Source organism: Trachurus trachurus (genome assembly GCF_905171665.1).
Source record: "Trachurus trachurus genome assembly, chromosome: 23".
In the NCBI taxonomy this organism is placed as follows: domain Eukaryota; kingdom Metazoa; phylum Chordata; class Actinopteri; order Carangiformes; family Carangidae; genus Trachurus; species Trachurus trachurus.
The window spans coordinates 21,888,225-21,914,176 of NC_139912.1; the positions used below are offsets into that span (position 1 = coordinate 21,888,225).

At 44.1% G+C, this 25,952-nt stretch overlaps 1 protein-coding gene across 1 annotated transcript in view; it reads right to left on the reverse strand.

Moving 5' to 3' along the window:
* Positions 1-25,952, reverse strand: part of LOC311006972 (protein bicaudal D homolog 1-like) — a gene marked incomplete at both ends in the record, with an annotated part of 55,483 nt that overhangs the window by 11,621 nt on the left and 17,910 nt on the right. The window contains 6 exons of the mRNA XM_084000046.1: positions 552-730; positions 1,740-2,231; positions 5,787-5,949; positions 8,465-8,769; positions 10,043-10,198; positions 11,070-11,282. Of these exons, the coding sequence (XP_083856172.1) occupies positions 552-730; positions 1,740-2,231; positions 5,787-5,949; positions 8,465-8,769; positions 10,043-10,198; positions 11,070-11,282 (1,508 nt within the window). The remainder of the gene's footprint in view (positions 1-551; positions 731-1,739; positions 2,232-5,786; positions 5,950-8,464; positions 8,770-10,042; positions 10,199-11,069; positions 11,283-25,952) is intronic.

The following is a 25,952-nucleotide window of genomic DNA, read 5'->3' on the forward strand; positions in this document are numbered from 1 at the left end:
TGTCTTTCATTTAAGCCATAAACCATAGTTGTGGGATTAGTACTTCTGTGGCTATTAAGCTTTAATTGCAGTGATACAAAAACAGGCGGAAATTGCCAAAAATGGCCTCTGCATAACGTTCGTTCGCGTTTCTGTTCCCATTCCCGCAGTCTCTGCATTTGCCTCAACAACTCCATCTCATAATGTTCTGTTATGATCTCATAGTGTGGGGAATTTGCAGGTCACAACTTGTCCATGAGAGCGTTTTGGAGTTGTTGGATTGTGTATTTGATGAGTTTGATGAGGGAAACCAAGAAATCCCATTAGCCTCCGTAGCGTAGCTCTGAGCAGCTTGCGGCTCTTCTCCGCCGTTCTAAAAACAGCTTGCACCGACAATTAAAGGTAACGAACCTACTGCTAAAAATATAGGGATTATGGCAATGTGCCAATTTGCCAAAATGTTGAACTATCCCCTTAAATGTCATCTGTTAAATGCATCACATTTTGTGTAAGACACTAATATCTTTCCTTGCTGTGTGTAGCCTATGTCATTGTCAGAACAACAGTCAGACCTGTAGTAGTCCAGCATGACCCTGTTGGGCGTCTCGTTGTTGCACAGACAGACGTGGTGGTAGAGCTGGGCGAGCTCCTCACTCAGCATCACCAGCTCGTCCTGGGCTGCAGTCAGCGCCCCCTGGCTCTCACTGGCTGCAGAGTGAGCTGCCTGCAAGTTCGACTCCAGACTAGAAATCTGAGGGAAGACAGAGGAGGGAATAATGTTTTCATCTGTGTATATAGCCGCGTTTCCACTGCAGGAGTTCCTGGTAAAAGGAGGGGGTAGGAACTTCTACAGGAACCGTCCTCTCACTCGGCCCTCTCGGTGGCCATGCAACAGTTTCAATCATTGCGAGGTCGTTGTGCAGCGTTTATGTTTATATATTTATTTTTTTTACTGCTCTTGTTGTTGTTGTTTTTTTCTGTCAGTATAGACGCTTTCTTAAAGCAGAAGTAAGCGATCCGGCTGTTTTGGCTAACTTCTTGTCAGCAGATGGAGTTCCCCATCAGCAGTCCCCGCCCTCGTCCCTACGTCACCACATTCATGCGCATCCCTTGGCTGCACACACAGAGAGGCCCCTTTATGCCATTCTCTCTCCTCATTGGATAAAGGTTGTAGGATACAAGGAAAGTTTTCTCCTCGGCTTACAGCAGAGCAGAGTGACTGACAGACCCGTGTTTCAGACCAAACACTCTATAGAAGTGATTGCTGTTGGAAGATATAACTATTTAAGACTTATAATAACACAAACATTCCGCGTACTTCTGCTTTAAAAAAAAAAAAATGCCGTCTCGATCGGCACGTAATCCCATGATCGCCTATTTACCACTCTTTTTTTTTTACCAGGCCTACTGCTACTCTTTTTCCGTTTTTAGTAACGTTGGGTTATAAAAATGCATCTTATTTTGGGGCTTTCTCTTAGCGTCACATGATCCTCCTGCTTTGAGTCTGACCAATCAGCACAGAGTAAATCTCAAGCCCCACCGGGACATTTTCAGGGCCGATCTGAGTACCTACCCCCAGGCAGGGACTCTGTTTGGCCCTGTAAAAGTTCCTGTAAACGGCCCTGTGGGGGAGGTTCCTGCAGTGGAGACACGCAACCAACGGGGTTGGCCCCGTAAAATTACCCCCAAGTTCCTGCAGTGGAAACGCGCCTAATGACTAATTCTCTTCAGACAGACACAATGACTCCACCATGGTTTACCTTCTCGCGTCCTTCTCGGCAGCTCTTCTCCAACGAGGCCACCTGTCTCTCCAGCTCCCGGAGCTGGCCGCTGCGTCTCGGCCTCTCCTCCGCCGCTGCCTCCGCACACTGAGCCAGCCTCTCCCGGAGGCATTTCACCTCCGCCTTCAGCTCCACCACCTCCGTCACAGCCACGCGGTACTTGCACTGCATGATCTCCAGACCCGGGGTTTGGTACGTAAACACCTGGCTTTTGGTCATCGTCTCGCCCCTGTCCTCCTCGGCCTCTCCTTCCCCTTCGGCCTCGTCCTCACCGAGCTGCATCGCGGGCGGAGAGGTGAGCGGAGAGGTGACGCTGCTCTGGGACTTTCGGTGAACACGGCGGAGGGCAGTGATTTTCTGGCTAAGGCGGAGGGCCTTTTCATACTGCTCAGTCAGGGCCCCCTGGGTGTGCTGGAGCTGAGTCTGGGACTCCTGGAGATTCGTCATCAGTGTTACTTTATCACGTTCCAACTGGAGACAGAGCAGCAAAGGAAGGAAACAACATTTACTGAGGTATTATTTGACTATTCTGTGCATTTCTTTTACAGACTGCATCATCTTACATTAAATGTATTCTTAGTGTTCTATTAGCAGTCGACACAGGGTCCAAATCAAATCATAGTCTGAAGTTTTATCTTCAATTATTGCAATATGTCCCACTAAAAGACAGTTTTGCAGACACAAGGCTCAGATGACAGTAAACATCCCAACAGAGCGGTCCTCGGTTCATCTATCAGAGTCAAAATTATATCAAATCAAATCAAATAACAGATGGACTGGAACTGGACCCAATACTCAACAAGTCTTCAGTCTCCAGTCTGGTGTCCCATAGCCTACAGAAATGTAATATAAGACTGCTCACAAAAAGTTAGGGATATTTGACTTTCGGGTGAAATTTATGGAAAATGTAAAGTTTTTGCTTCATTATATCATCATCATCCCCCACACATAAGACAGTCAGACTCCATCACATCATTCAATTCCCAATTCAAAACTGTATGATGTTTTGTTTTAATGATGTGTCTGATCTTCTATGCTTTTATTTATTTATTTATTTTGTAAGGTGACCTTGGGTGACTTGAAAGGTGCCTCCAAAATAAAATGTATTATTCTTATTATTATTAAAATAGGGCATTTAAGTAGAAGTATGGGGTGGTAATTTTCATCTGAAACAGTGTATTGAAACAAAAGCTAACAAAAACAGTGCTGGGTAAACCACAACAAAAAATGTAAATGTGTCAATAAGTCATGTGGTCAAAGGACGTCCATGTGTCTGTCTTTCTGTGACTCTTCCAGTCTCTCCGTGTCTCTGTTCAACCTGCTGATGACACTCTGTGACACTCTGAGCTCAGTGGACACTTCCCTCTGACAACATCCCATCGTCTGAAGCCTCCACATGTCCTGTTGATGGATTGTTATACAGGTGTGGTCTTGGTCTCATGATGTCAGAATGTGAACAGCGTGATGAAGAGGACTGTTTCAATACAAACTGTCATTGAACCAGAGAATTCAGACACCTTGTTGGAGAACAGCATGTCATGTTATAAGCACTGAAACATTAATCAGTTGGACATGTGCATACAAATGTTTAGAGAAGGTCGAATTAAGTTCATTTGTAAGGGTTATAGTGCATTTTAGGTGGCTTTTAAAATTTCATCCGAAAGCCCCAAATCCCTGTTGTATGTCACAATATCAAGAGTGATACTGCCATGTGTGTCCTGTATCAATTCTAAACTTGTAAACTGTTTTCTCACTCAAACTGCATGACGTGGACCTGTGCATGAGCATTTCATGAACACAAAATAACTGTGAATGAACTATAATTCTATAATTCGGCGGCACAGTGGCGCAGTGGTTAGCACTGTTGCCTCACAACAAGAAGGTCCTGGGTTCGAATCCCCCAGGTCCTTTCTGTGTGGAGTTTGCATGTTCTCCCCGTGTCAGCGTGGGTTTCCTCCGGGGGGAGCGTAGGGTCCTATCGTTTTTTTATCATATCGGCCCGATCCGATCAGTTGCCGATCGATCGGCACCATCTCTAGTAACAATCTCTAATTCTCTTCAGACAGACACAATGATAGAACCCTCTTTTTAAAAAAGGGTCCTATGTTCCCCATTTTTCCCAAAAAGGGTCCTATGTTCCCCATTTTCCCCAAAAAGGGTCCTATGTTCCCCGGTCGCAATACATACTAGGGGAACATAGGACCCTTTTTCTGAAAAAGGGACCTATGTTCCCCACTGTTGCTGGTCGATGCTCTCTCTACTTATCTGGACTCTTTCTCTCTATCTGGCCTGTCTAGCCTCTACCTGGTCTTTTTACTGTATTAAACTTAACCAACTCCTTTCTTCATTGCCTAAACCCAACCAATGGGACAATTACACTTCTCACTCAAAGTCACAACTCAACTTCTCACTCAAAAATAGGCAAAAATCTGCAAAGTCAGAACTCCACTTCCAGGTATGGGTACAAAAAATGCATGTTCTCCGGGTCCTTTTGGGGAAAAGTGGGGAACATAGGACCCTTTTTCTAAAAAAAAAGGGTCCTATGTTCCCCGGTTCGGACACAGCGGGGAACATACAAAGTGGGGAACATAGGGATGATCCCTCCTCCGGGTACTCTGATTTCCCCCACCACTAAAAACATGTCAGCTAGCCTGATCCTCCAGTCAGCGCCCCTGACCAAAGGCACTGGCTCATAATCTGGAGTTGGTCCCCGGGCGCTGCACCGTGGCTGCCCACTGCTCCTCAGGGATGGGTTAAATGCAGAGAAAGAATTTCACTGTACTAGCTGTATATGTGACAAATAAAGTACCTTTAATCTGCTACATCTGCAATATATTGTCATGCTGCAAAGTGGTGACTGTGTAATGACAGAGCTTTTTGAGTTCTGGATCTGTTTGCCCCAACAGTTGGATATTAAACCCTCAAAGATCCTCAAACAAACAAAAACCAGAAGTAGGACAGAAATTAACTTTAAGCTGTTTACCAACGCAGAGCGTCACCATGGTAACTCTCCTGAGCTCTTACATTACAAACTGCAGTGCAGTGGTTTTGGCATCAGATGAGTTCCTCCTCGTACCTATGGAGGATAACTCACTCACATCTGCACCTCTCGGATCGTATTTCACCGGCCCACCCACACAGGAGCAGTAACACAAAGTGTAATGATGTGTTTGACGAAGACACACGCCATTCAACACAAAAACCAGACCTGAACTGGAAACTTTTAACACACACTGAACGACAATCATGAGATAAACACGTCTTCATCGTGTTAACCCCTTACAGGCAGCACTTCACTTCACAACACTGAGGTAAAGAGTTCCTCTGCATGTGAAGAAACAATACTGTCGCACAAAAGAGGATTCATTAACATAAAAAAGAGCAACAGCAGGAGAAGAAATGAAAACCATCCATCTGCTGGGGACTGGTCGATAGTGTAGTGTATCAGCTGGGATATAAATAAGCTCTTCCTGCAGCCCGGCCTATCAGAGAGGCTGCAGAGAGCAGGGATGGATGGGATTACATCTGCAGGAACTGAAACAAACGCACAAACACACACACAGATGTGCATATACGCACAATATATTATACAGATTTGGGTAGATCTGAGCTTGAGAAATACTTGAGAAGGGTATAAGAGAGGTGTTGGGGAAGGAAATAAGAATGAAGGAGTCAGTGTGTGTGACAGGAGGAGACAAAGGGATGCAGGGAGAGACAGGGGGCTGTACGCAGTGGGGATACTGTATGTCAGCATGGTTTTACCTTAAATTATTCAAAAGCCTTGGTTTTTTTAAGAGAAGAGGATCATGCTGGATCATGAGCCCAGCAGACGCCGAAAATAAAGAATAAAGCTGCCGTGTGTTTTTCCAAGTAGAGTTTGAACGACCGCTCCCAGAGGAGGTGTCTTGTGAATTTTGGTCGTTACATCACTTCACTCTCACCTTCATCGTCATCATCAGAGTGTTAGTTTCTCTGTCTTAACACCCTCGCGCTGTGATCCGGAGATCAGAGAACACACAAACTCACTGTCATGATGTGCTGCTTGAGCTTCTGCAGCTCCGTCACGTTCATCTCACTGAAGAGATCCAGCGTCGTCGCTCCATCGGCTTTCCGGCCGGGCCCCCTGCACTCCCCGTTGGCCCTCGGTGCCGGGGCCGCTCCCGTCCCGCCCTGGAGGTGGCCGTTACATCTGGCAGACCGGGTTAGAGCAAACCTTTAGGGCCAAGAAATGAATTTTGTTGTCCACATACCACGTAGAAAGTGAAGAGATTCTATTGCTAATGTGCAACTTTTCAGATATGAATAGAAACCTTCTTAACCCTAGAACACTAACGTCGGGTGATTTTCACCCGTGAAATTATTGTTTCATAATTTTCATTATGTTGCTGTTGTCTGAGTTTCATGGGTCCCTGGGTAGCTTCATACTGCTCAGTGACGTCATTGAAGGTAGGCATGTTACCCTGCTCCCATCCCTAGTTTTTTCAGCAGGCACATGTTCGGGTGACCCGACGTTAGTGTTTATGTATTCTATGGTACAGACACACCAACTCCGGCAACGGACGTCAAGTCAACGGATCCTATTCATTGTCTATGTAGAGCAGGAGCTCCGGCCGCGCGGTGCATGATGGACACAGCACGTCGAGTTGACGGCCCCGTCGCCGTATGTGAATTTGCATAAAGTTCGATAGATTGAACTTTATGCAAATGACGTCCGTCCAACGCAATGCGGCCGGCTCAGAAACTCCTTTCAAACTATCAAACTAGGCGGTGTTGATCAAATATGAATCAAGATTCTGTTACTGCACTACACATTTCCCACCTCAAATGCTTTCAGAAACATACTTTAGTGTGTTGTTTAACTGTAAAATGAGATCGTTTGTGACCCGGCCGCCATGTTGGAAACGGCAGAGCGAAGCTCAAGCTCCGTACCACGTCACACAGACCCGCCCACTCGCCGGTGCGCTCGGCGATTCGTTGCGTCGGGATCCGTCGCCACCGGAGTTGGTGTGTCTGTACCATAAGTCTGGCGACCATTTCTGGTGTTGCTGAAAATTTTTCTTTTTTCTTTTTACTCCACCAAATAAGGCTCAAATGTCCCACAAATGGGTGGTCTGAAGGACAAAGTCCCAGCTCCATTAGTTTTTTTTTTAAAGAAGTTTTTGTCAAAAAAACAAAAAATAAATCACAAATTTTGGACATTTTTTTATAGGGTCCTCCATGATATCTTTTTTTTCATTTTGTGAAACATTGTATAGTGGAAAATAAAGGAAGTGTACTTCAATTTGCCATGTATTGTTGTATTTTAATATACTTTGATGAGAATTTTTTTTTATGGGCATATTATAGGCTATTGGGTAAAAAATACCCGGCGTTAGTGATGATTATTTTTGATGATTATGACTATTTTTTTATTGTTAGTGTTCTAGGGTTAAAAATGGCCAGAAACTGTAACTGCATTAGTATTATATTTTCATAGGAAACTCACTGCCAAACAAAATGTTCTACAGAACAAATCAGTGACATGTTAATAGCCAATATATTTACTCGCTTCCCTACAACATTTCCTCCTGGCAACTAAAGCATTTAAGTCCTTCGCAGCTCTGTTTTGGCAGAGCAAAGCAGTACTTGGGTAAAGGAAAAGTGTGCTGACAAATGATATTTTTCTTCCTGTAACTGTTAATGTGTGTCTAAGGAGTGTAATGCTGTGTCTTCTTCCACTGAACCATATAACTCCACTGTTTCCACTGACGACTGAAAACATCTTTGAGTACATACTGTTACACTGACTGATGTGTTTCTCCATCCACATCGATGGATACAGTAGTTTCCTGCTTCCTGCTGTCCTGAATGCAGTTAAATGCAGAGGTCTGATTTCCTATGTGTTTAGAAACACTTTGATAATACATGATTCTTCTTCCTCTGCTTCTTCCTAATCCACTTCTGAAACTAGTCCCCAACAAGTGCAGCATTTTCTGCTGTTTCGTTACATTTGTTTAAAAAAAAAACTAGTGTCCAGTTGTAGAAAACTACTATGCTATTTCTTAATGAAACCATTAATTTGTGATCCAAAACCAATGGGCTGAGAGCACAAACTGTGAGATTATCACCAATATGGGACAAAATGTTGCCTTGTCTTATTTTAAAGTGTTTTTTAACATTTAAAAGGACCTATTATGCTCATTTCAGGAGCTTTTAATATGATATTGGTATCCAACAACTCCAAAACACTCTCATGGAGAAGTTGTTGCCTGCACATTCGCCACGCTACGAAATAATCATGTAGCCTATAATTACGTAACATTATGAGCAAATACTCAGAACTACTTGCGCTTTTGAAATCACTCCGCCCAGCAGCCATGTCCGGAATGTAGTTCCAGCTTTGCATTTATCATAAAAACAACTCCATCTTGTAATGTTACATGATTATCTCATAGCGTATGGTGAATGTGCAGGTCACAACTTGTTCATGAGAGCGTTTTGGAGTTGTTGGATTGTGCATTTGATGAGTTTGATGACAGACAGGCGACCTGTACCGTTCACCTCCATTGAGTTCCCTGAGCAGCTCACGTATCTGCCCTGCTGATCTCAAAACAACATGCACCGATAATTAAAAGTAATGAACCTGCTTCTATCACTATAGGGATTATGACAATGTCATAATCGCGAAAATGTTGAACTATCCCTTTAACAAGTGCAACATCCACCTTGTGGGCTCTTCTGCGTTTGGGGAGAGCAGAGTGGTGGGGGTGGCGGTGCCGCTGGGCGGGGCCGAGGTGAAGGTGAGGTGGGCGCTGCCGGTGTAGGCCACGTCACACATGCTGAGGTGGTGGACCAGCTCCCTGCGCAGGTGGTTCTTCTGCTCGCGCTCGCTCTTCAGGGACTCCAGGGACTCCTCCAGCTGGGCGTCGGAGATCTCCTTCAAACGCAGCGCGTCCTGCAACTGGCTGTTGAGGAGCTCCGTCTCCTCCTCCAGGACCTTGATCTCATGCTTCAGGCCTTCATACTCCACCTGAAGCAGAGATGGAGGGACAGACAGAGGAATCAGAGGAAATCAAGCTTCTGTTTTGTTTGTACATTTCCTTTCATCAGTTTTTTGCTTTGGGGCTTTTATTTTTGGATTTTTTTTGTTTCACTTCCTGTTTTATTTTTCTATTAAAGGATAATTACCGTTTTTTACATTCTGGACCTTATTTCTAGCATAAAATATGATCATTTACTCACCCAGATAACTTTGGTGTCATTACAAGTCGTTCCGACGAAATTAGATCCAGCCAAGAACCGCGTATATCCGTATAATGCGAGAACACGGGGCACACAATGCAGCCTCTAAATAACACATTATCCGCCGTGAAACACGTTCATTTCACCAATATTTTGTTATGATACACTAGTGCTATTACCCTCAGAGCCCGTGGTGGCATGTTATCATGTAGGTTGACCTACTGACCTCTGACCTGGATGATGTCATCTCCGACCGCGGTGTGGCGCAGCTTGTTGCTACCGCTAATGCTACGGTTCGTTTCTGCATGTTTCTGACTTGTCAGAAGAAAATGAGCAGCTGGATGAAGTTCAGCTTCCACAGACTTCCTCTCCACAACCTGGACTCACTAAAGCTCTGGCTAGTTGCTCTAAAAATTAACCCGAAAGTGGAATGATTATTATCAGAATGAGCCGGGCAGCGGTCAGAGATGACATCATCCAGGTCAGAGGTCAGTAGGTCAACCTACAGACCTACAGATAGTGTATCATAACAAAATATTGGTGAAATGAACAAGTTTCGCGGCGGATAATGTGTTATTTAGAGGCTGCATTGCGTGCCCCGTGTTCTCGCATTATACGGATATACGCGGCTCTCGGCTGGAGCTAATTTCGTCGGGACAACTTGTAATGACACCAAAGTTATGTAAAAAAAAAACGGTAATTATCCTTTAACTCCCTTGTCTTGTGTTTTTTTTTTTTTACCTCTTGTCTTTGTCCTGTTTCCCTACTTGTAAATCTGTCTGCCCCGCCTTAATGTGTGTCACCTGTGCTCAGTTACCCTTGTCTCCCTTGTGTCTATTTAGTCTCCGTGCTTCCCTTTGACTTTGTTAGTTCGTCCTGCTTTTTCTCAACGGAACTTGGAGTTAAATATACGCCGCACATTTTTAAACTTGTAAGAGAAGGTGAAACCCTGTCTGCTTTCTCGCCTCCACGCGCAGCTGAGAAATCTAATCAGGAAGCTGGCACATCGGCACACTTTTAGCGAAGAGAGGGTCTCAGAGCTTTTAGAAAATCAACTGTACCTGGTTCTGTTTCAATGTTGACACCAGTTTCTGCAGAGAGATGTTCTCCTCCTCCAGCTCCGTGTAGTCCTGGAGCAGCCGAGATTCCCGAAACTTGTACTCCCTGATCTCCTCTCTCATCCGGCTGCGCTGAAGCTCCAACATCTCGTTACTCTGCTGAGACAGAAGAGAAAAGCTGGAGCTGTACGCTGTTTATGACACAGTGGACCATTTTACCACACTGTGTTTGTTTCAATTAAATCTCAATCTTTAAAGGGATAGTTCACCCAAAATTGAAATTGGGAGAAGTTTCAGAGTCCTCCGTGGCTTCTCTGAGTTACAGGGGGTCTCGGCGTAGCTGTGCATGTCCATATAACGGTTGCAAATGGATACCAACTGTCTTCGTAACAAAAAGACACACCAAAAAACATTCAAATACCTCCATGCTGCTCGTATGTAATGTGAGTCTTGTATTGAAGCCCCGAAATGTGAAATTGTCCCAAAAAGAATTAAATAAGTCTATATTTTAAGTTTGTTTGTAGCGGAAGCTCCTCTTCCCGGTTCGTCAAATTTGGACAAACCAGGGTCTGTCCTCTTCCCAGTTCGTCCAAATTTGACGAACCGGGAGGAGGAGCTTCGAGAAGCTTCCGCTACAAAACAAGCTTGAAATATAGACTTATTTAATTTTTTTCGGGACAATTTCGCATTTCGGGGCTTCAATACAAGACGGACATTACATACGAGCAGCATGGAGGTATTTGGATGTTTTTTGGTGTGTCTTTTTGTTACGAAGACAGTTGGTATCTATTTGCAACCGTTATATGGACATGCACTGCTATGCCGAGACCCCCTGTAACTCAGAGAAGCCACAGATAACTCTGAAACTTCTCCCAGTCCTTAGTCGACATGAGGGTGAGTAGATAATGAGTGAAATTTCAATTTTGGGTGAACTATCCATTTCATCTTAGACTTTTTGTACATGAAGATGCCCTGTTTTAATAGCACTATATAACATGATAGAGATATCCATGAGCCTGTGGTGCTGTACCTCCCTGAGCTCCTGCAGCAGGGAGCTCAGATGCTCGTTGTCGGCCTGGGTGTTGGAGGCGGTGGCCCGGCTGTGCTTCAGTTCCGACTGGAGCTCCAAGAGACGGCCCATGTAGTAGGCCTCCTTGGTGGCTGACTCCTGCAGCAGCGTCTCCTCGTTGGTCTCCCCATCCTCTGCCACCTTACGCTGGGTGGAGTAGGCCTGGCCAAAGGCCTGTGGAACACAGCAGGAGGGGGAATTGGTGAGTTCTCTACATATGACTGGGTGATCGTCGATATTGTTTCTTTATCAAGTGATTTATAAATTAGCAAAGTTAAAAAAAAGCCCCTTAAAGGGATAGTTCACCCAAAATTCAAATTTCACTCATTATCTACTCACCCTCATGTCAACTAAGAGCTGTGAGAATTTTCAGAGTCCTCCGTGCCTTCTCTGAGTTACGGGGGGGGGGTCCAGCAGTATTTGTCCATATAATGGTTGTCAATGGATACCACTTTTCTTTGTCCAAAAAGACACACCAAAAAACATCCAAATACCTCCATCCTGCTCGTCTTTAATGTCCCTCTTGTATTGAAGCCCCAACATGAGAAATTGTTCCGCCGGTCAGTACACAGTACACAGGAAGAGCAGCGAACTGAGACACTGGGAGCTTCCGCTACAAACAAGCTTAAAATATATATTTATTCAATTTTTTTCGGAACAATTTCTCATGTCGGGGCTTCAATACAAGAGGGACATTACAGATGAGCAGTATGGAGGTATTTGGATGTTTTTTGGTGTGTCTTTTTGGACGAAGAAAAGTGGTATCCATTCACAACCATTATATGGACAAATACTGCTGCACGGACCCCCCCGTAACTCAGAGAAGCCACGGAGGACTCTGAAAATTCTCACAGCTCTTAGTTGACATGAGGGTGAGTAGATAATGAGTGAAATTTGAATTTTGGGTGAACTATCCCTTTAAGAGATATAAGCACTCAAACATACCGTAATGTGTGTGTTATGTGAACAACAGCCAAGCGACAACTTATCCAGTCAATTTATCTAATATGATGGAGAAAAAGCATTTGGTACTGATAAATAACTGTTTTTTTTTCTCCAAAAGTCCAGTTGCAAGAGGAGAACTACAGCAAAGTCATGCTGAGTTTAATGTCTTTTACAGAGTGGAAAAATATCGTGATCCCAGTCCTTGGGCTAGATTGAGGAAAATGAAATTTAGGATTCAATACCAATGCCACAACCCCAGTCTACATGACCAAATGAAACCTACTATGCAAAGAAAATCAGAAGCCCTTTGCCTTTCATTTCACGCTTTAAGCCAGTGTGAAATCTTCAAACACAGCTTTGTTCTTGGACTGTGATGTCAATTCTAACTCACAATGGTGCTGCCTCTAGATTCTCCATCACTTACTGAAGAAAGCATCTCCTTGCATCTCATGTGAACATCAAAGTATATATTATGCAGTATAATGCAGCTTTTCCTGGGCGTTCATTTTAAAGCAATATGATTTATGAATGAACCTCATGTCACTGTCATCCGCTACTTCACATGTGTAATATGTCGAATGGGTTTTTCATTGCAGATGCTGCTCTATAATCGTGTAATAAAACACAGGACAAAGCCATCACACTGCGATCCAACATGTAAAAAGGCGAGTCAGCTCATGATCACTGAGCTGCTTCACACACTGGGAGAAATCGACCGCACTGAAAATCAATGAAACGCCCCCAACGCTGGGAGGAACTTATAGAGTGAGAACTACAAAGCGGAGAGAGGAAGAGAAAGACTACGTGGGAAACTACTGCGTCTCCTCTTCTGCATCCTTCACTCTTCTACGTCCGGTCAATATGTGACTTTGTTTATAGGCGTGACTGTGAAGCAGTGTGCATAGGCAGAATGTATAGCTGTGCATTTCCCCACATGGGGCCGCAGTGTAAGTACAGTTGAACGCAGTAGGCCGGGACGGAGAACACCCAGGGCTGTCCCCTGTCCCTCTGCTCACTGATGTGTGTAAGACTGCACACTTTAGTGTTTATTTACGTAAGTGATTAATGAGCCTCTACCGCCAACAGCACAGGGAGAACTTTACCTTAAAACCTACATTTAATAGGTCTTCTTCCTGCCAGGCCTTGGTTCCTGTTGACCCTGTACTTCAGTGCAGGGTCAATGGCAGGGTGGTGAACAGGAACATCTCCCTTACATCCCCTGCAGCTAAACTTCTGCAGAAGTTGCTCACTCCCCATGCCCTGTCCCGTCTTCTAAACTAGAGCCAAATGCTATCTTCTCTACCTCCACCTGGATACCTTCCTAGTAACTTTCTGCAGCCTCTGTCCCTTCATTTCCAAAGGCCTCAAGTGTCCACCTCCACCAGGTAGAGCACCACGCTCCATCCACCTTTCCTAAACTCCAACCAAGTCTGCATATTTTGCCCTCCTCCTTTGGTGGGCTGCCTCCAACCTCTATTCTGATAGCACTGTCCCTTTAACCGGAAAAGCTGATTTTCCTGCAGTGGTCCACAGGAATATTGGGATGCACCGATCCGATATTGGTAACAATATCAGTCCCGATAACTGAAGAAAATTCTAGGTTGGGTAATGATGACCTATACCTGCCCATGGGACAGGAGATGGAAATTAGCCGTACGGCTACAATCTCTTTTCATATTTACATTTTTCTTTTAAAACGTTCATTAATATGTTTTGTTCCATTTCTAAATAAATAAACTTGTAACTTCCATAGGCCGATCTATGCTGTACGCTGTGACGTCATATGCAAGCAACATGCCGTGCGGAAGCCCACACTGTTTTCAAAATGGAGCGAGTGAAAGCATTGCCTATCTGGAACATTTCACACTACCTCAGCCAACAAACTTGACGGCTACTTGCAATACCTGCGCAGTAAATGGTCCGAGGGATGGTGGTAAAACTTCAAGTTATAACACAACCAACTTAATTAAGCACCTATAGGGATTTTGTGCCAGAGAACACGCTAAGTTCATTGAACTGAATAAAGAAAAGGGAGGTGGTATGAAGCAGCTAACTTTGAAGGAGATAAAGGAAAGAGGTTAAAAGTTTCCACCTAAAGTAATAGTGTGCAGGCAACAAAAATCACTGAGACGATACTGAAATTCATTGTTATGAATGGACAACCGCTGTCGGTTGTTGGGGACAAGGGTTTCCAGCTGCTAATTAGCCACCTGGAGCCCCAGTATGCAGGGTATGCCGAAAGTATTTTTCCGAGACAGCTCTACCTGAACTGCGTAAAGTGTGATAAAGTGTGCAAACACATATTAGAGAAGATAAAAGTATCTGGAGCTCTGACGTATCCCCCGTGTCACTTTTTAGTTTAACAGCACACTGGCTGGATGAGAGTTTTGTGCCACACAGTGCAATGTTAAATGCAACAAACGTATGTGGGTCACACACCAGCAATGTGATTGCAGCTACCCTAAAGGAAATGTTTGACAAGTGGCAAATTCCGTTAAGAAAAGTCCATGTGATTCTGAGGGACAACACCAGCAACATGCGAAAGACGATGGACAACTTGAGAGTGCGTAGTTTAGGCTGCGTTACACATACAATGCAGCTCGTTATCAACGAGGGACTCCTATCACAGCGCACTGTGAGTGATGCCGTTGCACATGGGAGACAGATTGTTGGACACTTTAAACATTCTCCACTAGCATATTCACAGCTGCAAGATATCCAGCTCGAGATGAAAATGCAACCAAAACGCCTGCAGCAGGACGTCAAAACCAGGTGGAATGGCACCTACGTCTTGATAGAGAGTCTGGTGGAACAGATACTATACTGCTGACCATGACCTGCCAACAACACTCACAGCAAACCAGTGGGCCTTGATGGTTATTCAGTGGTTACAGGTTTGATCTATCCCAAACGTTAAGGTAGGGTGTTGAGGATTGCTTCCAGAAGACTTCCAAGTTCATTGTTCAACTTATTCATGTTCATCTTGTATCCCTTATAGAGAATAACATCCTCTCTCTCTGTTTCTCACTTGATCTGGACTATAGGGTGAACGGCCTATTTGCTCAATCTGGACCCTGCCCACCACCCCCCGATGTTACAGTCTGCTCGCCACCTTCTGCGAGGAAGCCCTTGCCATTTGCTGACGAAGGAGTTGGCTCAAACATCCAACCGTGTTTATTGCAGTGGGGTGACTTCACACAGCATCAGAGGTCACATTAACCTTGGATACAGAGTGAAGAGAAAGCACCACACCTTGTACTGTCTGGTTTGAGCCCATGTTTGACAGGCCTGGTGGGAACGTTCTGAAGGACGTTTACCCCCATGCCTTTGTCTGAGAGACTGGGTGTACACTGGAGACTATGAAATGTCTGGTCAGTGATGCAGGGGGAAGCCATTGCAATCTATATTACCATCTGCTGCCAACCAGAGGTGAGTTTTTGCATCACAAAACATATGCATATTTTGTAGGCATAGCTCATGTCAGGGGTGTAGCAGTTTAAAGGGATAGTTCACCCAAAATTGAAATTTCACTCATTATCTACCCTCATGTCGACTAAGGGCTGGGAGAAGTTTCAGAGTCCTCCGTGGCTTCTCTGAGTTACAGGGGGTCTCGGCGTAGCAGTGCATGTCCATGTAACGGTTGTCAATGGATACCAACTTTCTTCATCCAAAAAGACACACCAAAAAACATCAAAATACCTCCATAGTGCTCGTCTGTAATGTCCCTCTTGTATTGAAGCCCCAACATGAGAAATTGTTCCGCCGGTCAGTGCAAATCACGCGAGACACAGGAAGAGAAGTGAACCGAGACACTGGGAGCTTCCGCTACAAACAAGCTTAAAATATAGACTTATTTAATTTTTTTTCGGAACAATTTCTCATGTTGGGGCTTCAATACAAGAGGGGCATTACAGACCAGCAATATGGAGGTATTTGGATGTTTTTTGGTGTGTCTTTTTGGACGAAGAAAGTTGGTATCCATTCACAACCATTATGGACAAATACTGCTTGAAAATTTTGAATTTTGGGTGAACTATCCCTTTAACACAAAGTCATTGAGCTGGTATAGCACTCACTCCTCCAGTCCTCACTTTTGTCAAGCTATATGAGATATGACAATTTTCTCCTTCTTACCAATCTGGATAAATCCCCAACTCACCGATGCATGCTCCACACACAGACTGGGATGTGTGGGAGGTCTGAACCAGCCAGTAGAAACTGTTAATCTGCCGCTGGCCTTTACTGTCTCTCTGAGACCATTGTCCTAGTTATTTGACACAGCGCATCCCTGCCAACTCTGACCTCATCCCGCTTCAGACCGAAAGACAGACAAGGACGAGTCCAAAACAGATAAAGAGAGAAGACATGGGGGGGGGCAGAGAGGCAGTGTGGACAGGAGCAAACCCGCTGTGACAGGACACACCGGACAGAAATGAGCAACGACACCGATAACAGGGATTCATCTTATTCCCGTACATAGAACACCCAAAAACACATTCATTTTCATTCTTCAGCCCCAAACCTTTATCTCCCTCCATTCCACCTCCCTCTTTCGCTCCATCTATCCAACTAATTTCTCCCAGCCTGTCTCCCTCGTGTCTTCGGTCGGCTGCTCCGTCAGCATACTAATGCAGCCAGACTGAAGAGTTTCTCATAAAACTGTCCCTGGCTCTGTGATGTTGTGGGAACGTCTGAGACATCAGAGCGAGTTTATGGTGCAGCCACTGATGCAAGCTGGGGAGTCTGGGTCTTAAAACAGCACATTCACCATTTGAGAAAGTGATATTTGTTCTTGTAAAATAACCGATGGTGTAAAGTATTTAGTCGATTTCATACTTCCATCCATCCAGAGGTCATTCCTGTCTCTGTCTTAGCAACATGATAACACAATGAGAGGTCTCTCACTACAGGTTTTCAGTGAGGAGAACATTTGACTTGTTTTGTTGGCTGCTCAAATATTTAGACCCCATGTGACACCACAGCAGTGGCAGATGGGCGTATCATGCAGTCATTAATTTTAATTCAATCTGTCTGACTCCAGTCATCATAGACACACAACACAACACGCTGACCTGGAGTCAGACAAAGGCAGCTCAGTCGGCCTCATCTTCCCAGTTGTCTTGTTCACATTCTTGCTCTCTCACCAGTTCCTCCCGTCTATTCGTTGTTCACACTTTTCCTCTGAATGATACATGATGTAACAAGTCTGCAGACAGATGCAGCTGAGTGACACACAAACATCTTATTACTAATACCTGGCTAGGTACAATTTACTCAGTACAGTGTAGCCTATATGTTTGGACTTTCATTTCAAATTTCCTCTTTGCAAACAGTTTGGTATCCAACCTGGGTACCATAGTTATGACTTCCTATGAACAAAGTCCAATGAAAATACCAAAACCAACATTAATTGAATCACTGACTTGAATCACCCACTATATCTGGGTGTTTTTCTTGCCTTCTGGCCCCCAACATGTGAGAATTGACCAAATAAATCTGTAATTTTCAGGCTCCCTATAGGTCAAAATCCATGTGGATTTACGAGCTGTTGCCTCAGCTGTCATACAATGATGTCATTATTTCAACTGAATCAGCCTCTTGGATGAGAGGTGAAACATCTTCCTAGACAAATAACTAAGTCCAGTTGCTTTCGATTTAACCTCCTTTGAAATACTATGACCTGGACAAATGAGAATATGCACCGGCTAATGATGTCATTAGTTTTCAAATTTGCATAACACCACCCCTACCTGTGAGTACCTGTACTGGTAGAATGGGTGGGGCGGGGCAAGCAGTGGCTCATTTGCATTTAAAGGGACATACTGCAACCAGCTGTTCTGAACAGGGCTGTTTTGAGCAGATAAAAAGAGCTGTGATGTTTGATCCTTGGGGTATTTTGACCGAAGCATGTCACATGACACATGACATGTCTTTAAGACACCTGGGGACTATTTTAATATGTGGAAAAGCCATGCCATGCTATGGCAAATTCCCAGTGAGAGGCTTATGTATGTAGCATGTAGTTCCATTTACTCTAGCAAGAAAAGGGACATAGTGACAAGTAAAACTCAAGTCAGCATCCTAAATCAAGTCCCGGGTGGAGCTGTCAGCTGAATTTTTACTTCTGAATGTGATAATCTGAAGCATCGTCAGCAGTCTGCCTGTTGGTCCGCACTGACAAAAGCACTGTGTGTTGTGACTGGCTGCTTACAAAAAATGAAGAGTTCATTCACTGCATACCAGACGGACCAGTCCCAGCCTGGTCAGATGCTACATGAACTGATGAAGCCTCTTGGATGAGAGGTGAAACTTCTTCCTAGACAAATAACCAAGTCCAGTTGCATTCGATTTAAAATTTCTTTGACATTCACTGCATAGTTTTGTCAAATGATTCCGAGTGAATTTGAGTGATTTTGTGATTTTCAAATCAGATTCAGTCTGATTCAGATTTAATCTTTAGTCTTAAATCCTTTCCAAACAAATCCAAATCCAAAACAATGACAAGTTTTTTATGGTATAAACTACAACTTTGTATAAAATGATTCTTGTCTTTCCACGGCCAGTGAGAGAGGGATCATGGTGGCCCCAGGTCAGACTAACCTGAGTCACTGTAGTTAGAACCAGGCCTCGCTCAGTTGTTGGTAAATTCACCTATTGCCATAATCCCTATAGTCTTAATGGTAGGTTCATTGCCTTTAATTATCGGTACAAAAAAGTAGAAAGGTTGTGCACATCCAGTTAAAAAAGGTGCTGGCCTCAAACATAAATGTAGACAGAAAAGAGAAAAGAGGAGACCGCACATGCTCGATTTATTTAGCTATTTTGCTAAATAAATCAGCACATACGGGAGCTGAAGTGTGCGGTCTCCTCTTTTCTCTTTTCTTTAATTATCGGTGCAAGGTGTTTTTAGATCGGCGGGGCCGAGACGAGAGCTGCTCAGCTAACGCAATGGAGGTGAATGGTATACTTTCGCCTTTCCCTCATCAAACTAGTCAAATATACAGTCAACAATTCCAAAACGCTCTCATGGAGAAGTTATGACCCGAACATTCGCCACGCTATGAAATAATCTATGAAATAATAATGCCAAAACGTTGAATTATCCCTTTAAGGCCCTAAATAATAGAGGAGGGGATTCAGCCAGTCTGTAGAAGGAGTCCATCTGATTCCTGAAGTCTGAAGTCTGACACAGATGTGTATGTGTAGTGAAGCTCAGATGTGTTGACCTGCAGTTTGTTGTGACATTTCACCGAGGACCTCCCACCATGACATCTGGTCAGCTCGATGGGCACCACTAAATATTACAGGAGGCTGATTTAACTGTAAGCGGTGATGCCTGTGTGTGTGTGTGTGTGTGTGTGTGTGTGTGTGTGTGTGTGTGTGTGTGTGTGTGTGTGTGTGTGTGTGTGTGTGTGTGTGTGTGTGTGTTTGTGTGTCCAGCCAGCCATCCTCTGAGGCTGAGTAAACAGAGCCTTGCTGCCAGAATTCTGAATCAAGGTCAATTTATTGTCAATTATACCGCAATAGATGCACACACACATACACACACATGCACGCACCCGACACACCCACCCACTTACACACACACATCATTATTTAGAGCCTTCCCTTCCATGCAGGGCGTCTGATTCAAAAGCAGACAGACAGCAGGCATCCTCTGACCTTGCCAACCTCTTTGTGTCTTCTGGAGACATCGCACAGTTCACACATCACCGGCTTCCAGTAGAGACAGGTTCAGAACATCACAATGAAAGACAATAGTAACAAGTAGGATTTTGTAAGTGTATTTTTTGTCTTTACATGTTTGTTTCTTTTAACTACAGGGGTTAAACTTTTACTTAAAGGGACATGGTGTAAGTTCTCCTGTTATCTATTCACGAAAATCGATTATTTGGTTCAAAAGTCTGTTTTTCATTAATCAGTAGGCTAATCCCCCCCATCAACGGAGTGAAGTGTTCCTTTCAGCTCTGAATTAGCCGTTCATATCATTCATATCTCCATGGAGCGGGTAAGCTCGGTGCTGGCTGCCATGTGGTGTCGCCATGTTTTTACGCTCAGTGGCACCGTGACCGTAGGAAACCACGGAAACTCAGCGGAGACACCGGAGCTGTCGGCTCAGGTCGAGGTGGCGTCTGTGAAAAGTCACCGCGGTAACGCAGTGAGGAGGAATGGAGCGTTACACTGATGCTGCATTCACCTGCAGTCGGGCAGACGGCCGTCACTAACAAACCAGATGTCATTTTAGTCACAGAAGTCCAGAGAAAGCCGGTAAAACGTGGGTCAGGTAAACATTACGACATCGCCATGACAACATATTGTCACGTGTATTGTTTTGCCTCGTGCTGACGGACCACTTGTTTACACAGAGGCTTGTTTATGCCGTTACGTGCAGCGGCTGTCGTCTGTCTGCCATCTGCCCAATTTCACGTGAATGCAGCATGAAAAATACGATTGAGTTGCTTGTGATATACAACCACAACACTAGATGGGAGGAATTCCTACACAATGTACCTTTAATATCAGTGACAAATACTTTGGAAACAACATTATCCTTCCTCAAAGGGTGACCAAGTCGGACTGAAATGTAGTTTTCAGCTTTTTAAATAGTAACATCAGCAGCACCTCATGCAACCAACATTCACATGACTCTAAATCGGGTCAGTAATTAAGCATTTATAGGAATAGATGTGATTTAGAAAGAGGCAGTACCTCAGGATTCATGGCAGTGTGTTAGACTATGTGTACACATCAAATATAGTAGACAGAGCTGTTTGTGCACATCTGTTTTTAGACTGCATGATGGTACACTTGATCTGCTGAGCACCAGACGTCTTTAATGAAATTAATTTAAATTAACTTAGAATTATTTATTTCAGGATCATGCACAACTAACCCCACCCTCTGTGTGTGTTTGTTACCGACAATTATTTGGGTGTCGTGTCATGAAAACACTCCACAGTGGTACCTCTGTCTGGAAATAATGAAACCGAGGCCTGCGTTATCTGATTTCTTGGTGAGACGCTGAAGGAAATAATAAAAAATTATAGGTCCTATCTCTCGCTCCATAGCTGTTATCTGAGTGAACAGCTCGACGGCACATGGATCAATATCCGTATAAACCCTGCAGGCGTGGGAGAACAGTGTCCTCTTTAATCCGCAACCAGGAGATGAAGGCAGCAGCAGGGAGGGAAGGAGAGCTGAGGAGAGGACGGAATCATAAGAGATGCTAACTGCTAGCATTAACTACATAGATAGAGGTGGTATGGGGGGAATGCCTATAAAACAACATTGCAACCATTATGTATAGTACAAAAAAGCACTTTGAATTCACACAAACATACTATTTCTGAAGTCCAATTGACTTAAAAGGATAGTTCACCCAAAATTCAAATTGCACTCATTATCTAGTCACCCTCATGTCGACTAAGGGCTGGGAGAAGTTTCAGAGTCCTCCGTGGCTTCTCTGAGTTAGAGGGGGTCTCGGCATAGCAGTCCATGTCCATATAACGGTTGCAAATGGATACCAACTGTCTTTGTAACAAAAAGACAGACCAAAAAACATAGACTTATTGAATTTTTTTCAGAACAATTTCGCATTTCGGGGCTTCAATACAAGACGGACATTACAGACGAGCACTATGGAGGTATTTGGATGTTTTTTGGTGTGTCCTTTTGTTACGAAGAAAAGTGGTATCCATTTGCAACCGTTATATGGACATGCAGTGCTGCACGGAGACCCCCTGTAACTCCGAGAAGGAACGGAGGACTCTCCCAGCCCTTAGTCGACATGAGGGTGAGTAGACAATGAGTGAAATTTCAATTTTGAGTGAACTATCCCTTTAAAGTTGATTTCTGTCCTCTTCTGGTTTATGTTTGTTTGAGGATCTTTGAGGGTTGTAACGCCGTATTATGTAATAATGACGCATTATGTAATAATGTAATAAATCTTCACGTCATTATGTAATAACGCCGCATTTTGTAATAATCTGCCGCATTTTGTAATAAAAATCTTGAACGCAATATGTAATAAACTTCGCCGCATTTTGTAATAAGTTGTTACATTTTGCATCACTTAGCCTATTACATATTGCGGGTGTTACACTTTTTTATGAAAAAAATGTAATAATTTGGTGCATTATGTAATAAACCACCAAAATGGATGTCTTAATTAGAAAAAAACATTAACAATAATACACGCTGCTCCTCCTCCCCGCTGAGCAGAGCGGTCGGGGTCCGCCCGCTATTCAGACATCCCGCTATTCCGACATGTCACTATTTAGACATCCCGCTATTACGACATCCCTCTATCTAGACATGCCGGTAGTCCGACACTTTTTGATACCGCTATTCCGACACGTCTTTTTTTTTTTTTTTTTTTTTACATCTGCGATACCCAGGCGCGTCTCTCTCTCTCTTTTCTTTTCAGCATGTCTATCACCGGTTTGATGAGGGAGTGATGTTCTTAATCTCAACAACTAAACTATCAAGTCGCAAACAAAACTGACACATATGATAAACAAACAGAACTATGCTGCAGTTTGTTTGTCAAGTTAACCTGTCACCTTCAGCACCACGGACAGCGCCGCGGATGAGCCGCGGAGCTGCAGCTGTGAGCGTCTGGGCTCTGGGCTTATGGCTTGGGGCCTCATTTATCAAAACTGTAAGTTAGCAGTGTAAAACTGCTGCTACTAAATGTTTTGCTTAGGCCTACGGCGAAAAGACACCCAACATATTTACACCTTTTTCAGATCTATCAAACTGTGCGTGCACAACTCTGCACCTCAACTTTGATAACTGGATCCAAGAATGGTGCGCAGTTGCGCACGTGAACACACCTCCGTCCCCGGAATGCCTACACAACCATATATGGTCAGCACGTGCATATTAATTAGCCATGTGCGCTCTGTGGAGCGACAACAAAGTGACAACGAAGACAACGGGCGGAGGGAGGGGGAAAGAAAGCGAGATACATGGCATCGGGCAATAAATCAGGCAAAAACCTCCCAAATCTCAACAAAAGGGAGCAGAAAAAAGAATACTCTTATGTAATCTGCCCCTTTATTCCAGACAATCTTTTTTTTCTTCTTTTACCTATGTTAAAACAATGTAAAGCAGCAGGATAAACTCAGGTGACTGAATAATAACAGTCTCAGTAGCTGCAGATCAGTGTGCGCTGCCGCCGGTGTGTTTTTAAACTTGGAGGGTTTGTTTTTTCTTCTCTAATAGGCCAATGTATTTGTGTATGAGAAACAGTGTCTCAGATGAAAAAATAAAAATAAATCAGAAGGACACGTCTGACTATAACGTAATCAATCAATGTCGGAAAAGCGGAATGTTTGAAAAATAGTAAAGTGCCGCTACTCCGACAATGAAAAAAAAAATGTCGGAATAGTGGGACGCTTAAAAAATAATGTTAATGCCGCTATTCCGACAATTAGAAGTCAATGTCGAAATAGCGGCATGTCTGAATAGCAGCATGTAACCAGAGCGGTCTCCTCCGACAGCGGGTCCCACGCGGATGGTAACCGCTCCGCGTCTCTCCCTCCCCCCTTGTCCACCGACAATAATACGCCCGGGTCATGTTCGTCTGTGGAGGGATGACATGGACCACGGTCCGACTGGAGCTCCAGGCCGGGTCCAGCTCTGCTCCAGCAGCGGCAGGGGCGGCTGGGATCGCCGCCCCCGGAGCCGCAGCTGGGGCGAGCTGGGGGGGGTCGAGCTGTGGGATTTCATCGGGCTGATGATGCTGGAAGTGATTTTGCCTCTGATTTTCACCAGATTTAACATTTTATCAAAATTTGCCCAGCTGATCCAGGCTGTGCCAGGCTCGTGCTCTGCAGCGATTTGTTTATTCATCTTAACAGAGCGCGAGCGAGATTTAACACACACATTCACACAGGCGACACACACATACGGGCTACACATGATACACATACCCACACACACACACATCTGAGGGGCCGAGGCGCCTGCCGAGCGGCACGGAGAAAAGCGCATCTGGTGGCGTGCCCCTCAGGGAGCACCCAGAGCTGAGCGGTGGGATAGATAGATAGATAGATAGTTAGATTTGACCGTCCTACTGGTTTTAGAAATTAATTCATATTTATGATTCATGCATGCTGGTATGCTTAAAGTCAGTGTTATTCTGATGGTCCTAATGTCTTTTTTTTCTAATTAAGACATCCATTTTGGTGGTTTATTACATAATGCACCAAATTATTACATTTTTTTCATAAAAAAGTGTAACACCCGCAATATGTAATAAGTGATGCAAAATGTAACAACTTATTACAAAATGCGGCAAAGTTTATTACATATTGCGTTCAAGATTTTTATTACAAAATGCGGCAGATTATTACAAAATGCGGCGTTATTACATAATGACGTGAAGATTTATTACATTATTACATAATGCGTCATTATTACATAATGCGGCGTTACAAGGGTTTAATGTCCAACTGTTGGAGCAAACAGATCCAGAACTCCAATTGTTCTGCCCTGAATATGTTTAATATGTTTAAAAGACACTCAAAATGACATTGACATGTTAATTTACCGTTTTCTACGTTTATATGTATTTCCGGCGCTTTTATTTTGAAAATCTCCCGAACCGGATGTAGGAAGTAAAAACGTAAACGAGAGGGAAAACGAGTGTGTGTACATCGTCTCACGGCCGCATCAATGCAGTTATCTCTCAGAAAGCAATGGTTGTAAGTGTTACACATAGTTTACAGGTTTGATAAGATGTGTTGATATATTTCAAGGGTATTTTGTGTATAAAAGTAACGGTTTAATGTCGTAGCTTGTGTGACAGTAGTGTATACTTACCTGCTAAGTTGCTTTGTTTTCTAGCCTGCTGTGCTAATACCTGTTGAGTTAATATGAAGCAGTCAACACGTTGATACTGATATTTACATGACTGTTTATTAAGACACTTTTTTGTATCTTTCTTTTCTAGTTTTACACCGAATTCAGTGCAGTCAGAAATGCTGACTTTGTGTAAGAAGATATTAAAGGAGCAAGCCGCTCACTTCCTGGCTCTTGAATAAGGAGTTTGGCTGGCTGTTTAATCTGTGTTCACGCAGGAGCATAACACATAGAGAGAACAGTACAGTAAAAAACCATATCATCAGAGGGATTCGCCTGCTGCAGTTATGGAAGCCCAGACAACGCAGAAGGATGAAAAGGCAGCGTCAGAGGCCAGCTCAAAGCGCACATCTTCCTCCAAGCATTCAGTGGCTAGCGCTGCTGCTAAGGCCAGAGCCGCAGCTGAAGCTGCACGCACCAGAGTCGCATATGGACAAAAAGAGCTGGAATTGAAAAAGCAAAGAGCCAAATTGGATTTGGAAAAAGCTACAATAGAAGCGGATCTAGAAGCACTAGGACTTGAAAAAGCAGCTGCTGCTGCTAACGCAGAGGCTGAGATTTTAGAAGCTGCAGCACGATCAGAATATGAGGATATAGACAGTGTCCTCAGGAGTGACGTCTCACCACAGGTAATTAAACAGCGAACAGAGGCATATCTGGACCATCAAGCTCAGACCAGCTTCAGTCCTAACACACCTGCCCCAGACACACTGTTCCCTCCCCATATAAAAAAGACACAGCCACTGACAACGCAGGAGGCCCCTGAGTTAAGCCCCATCCACCGTCATGATGGTTCACCCACAACACCAACGCACATAAAGACTTCTGCTATAGCTCCAGCTGCTAACATGATAGACTTTGCTAAATATCTGGCACGCAGGGAGTTAGTAACTACAGGTCTTACTAAGTTTGATGACCAGCCTGAGAGCTTCAGAGCGTGGCAGTCCTCCTTCTATAACGCCACTCAAGACTTAGACCTAACAGCTGGTGAAGAGTTAGATCTCCTGGTAAAATGGCTAGGAAAGGAATCAT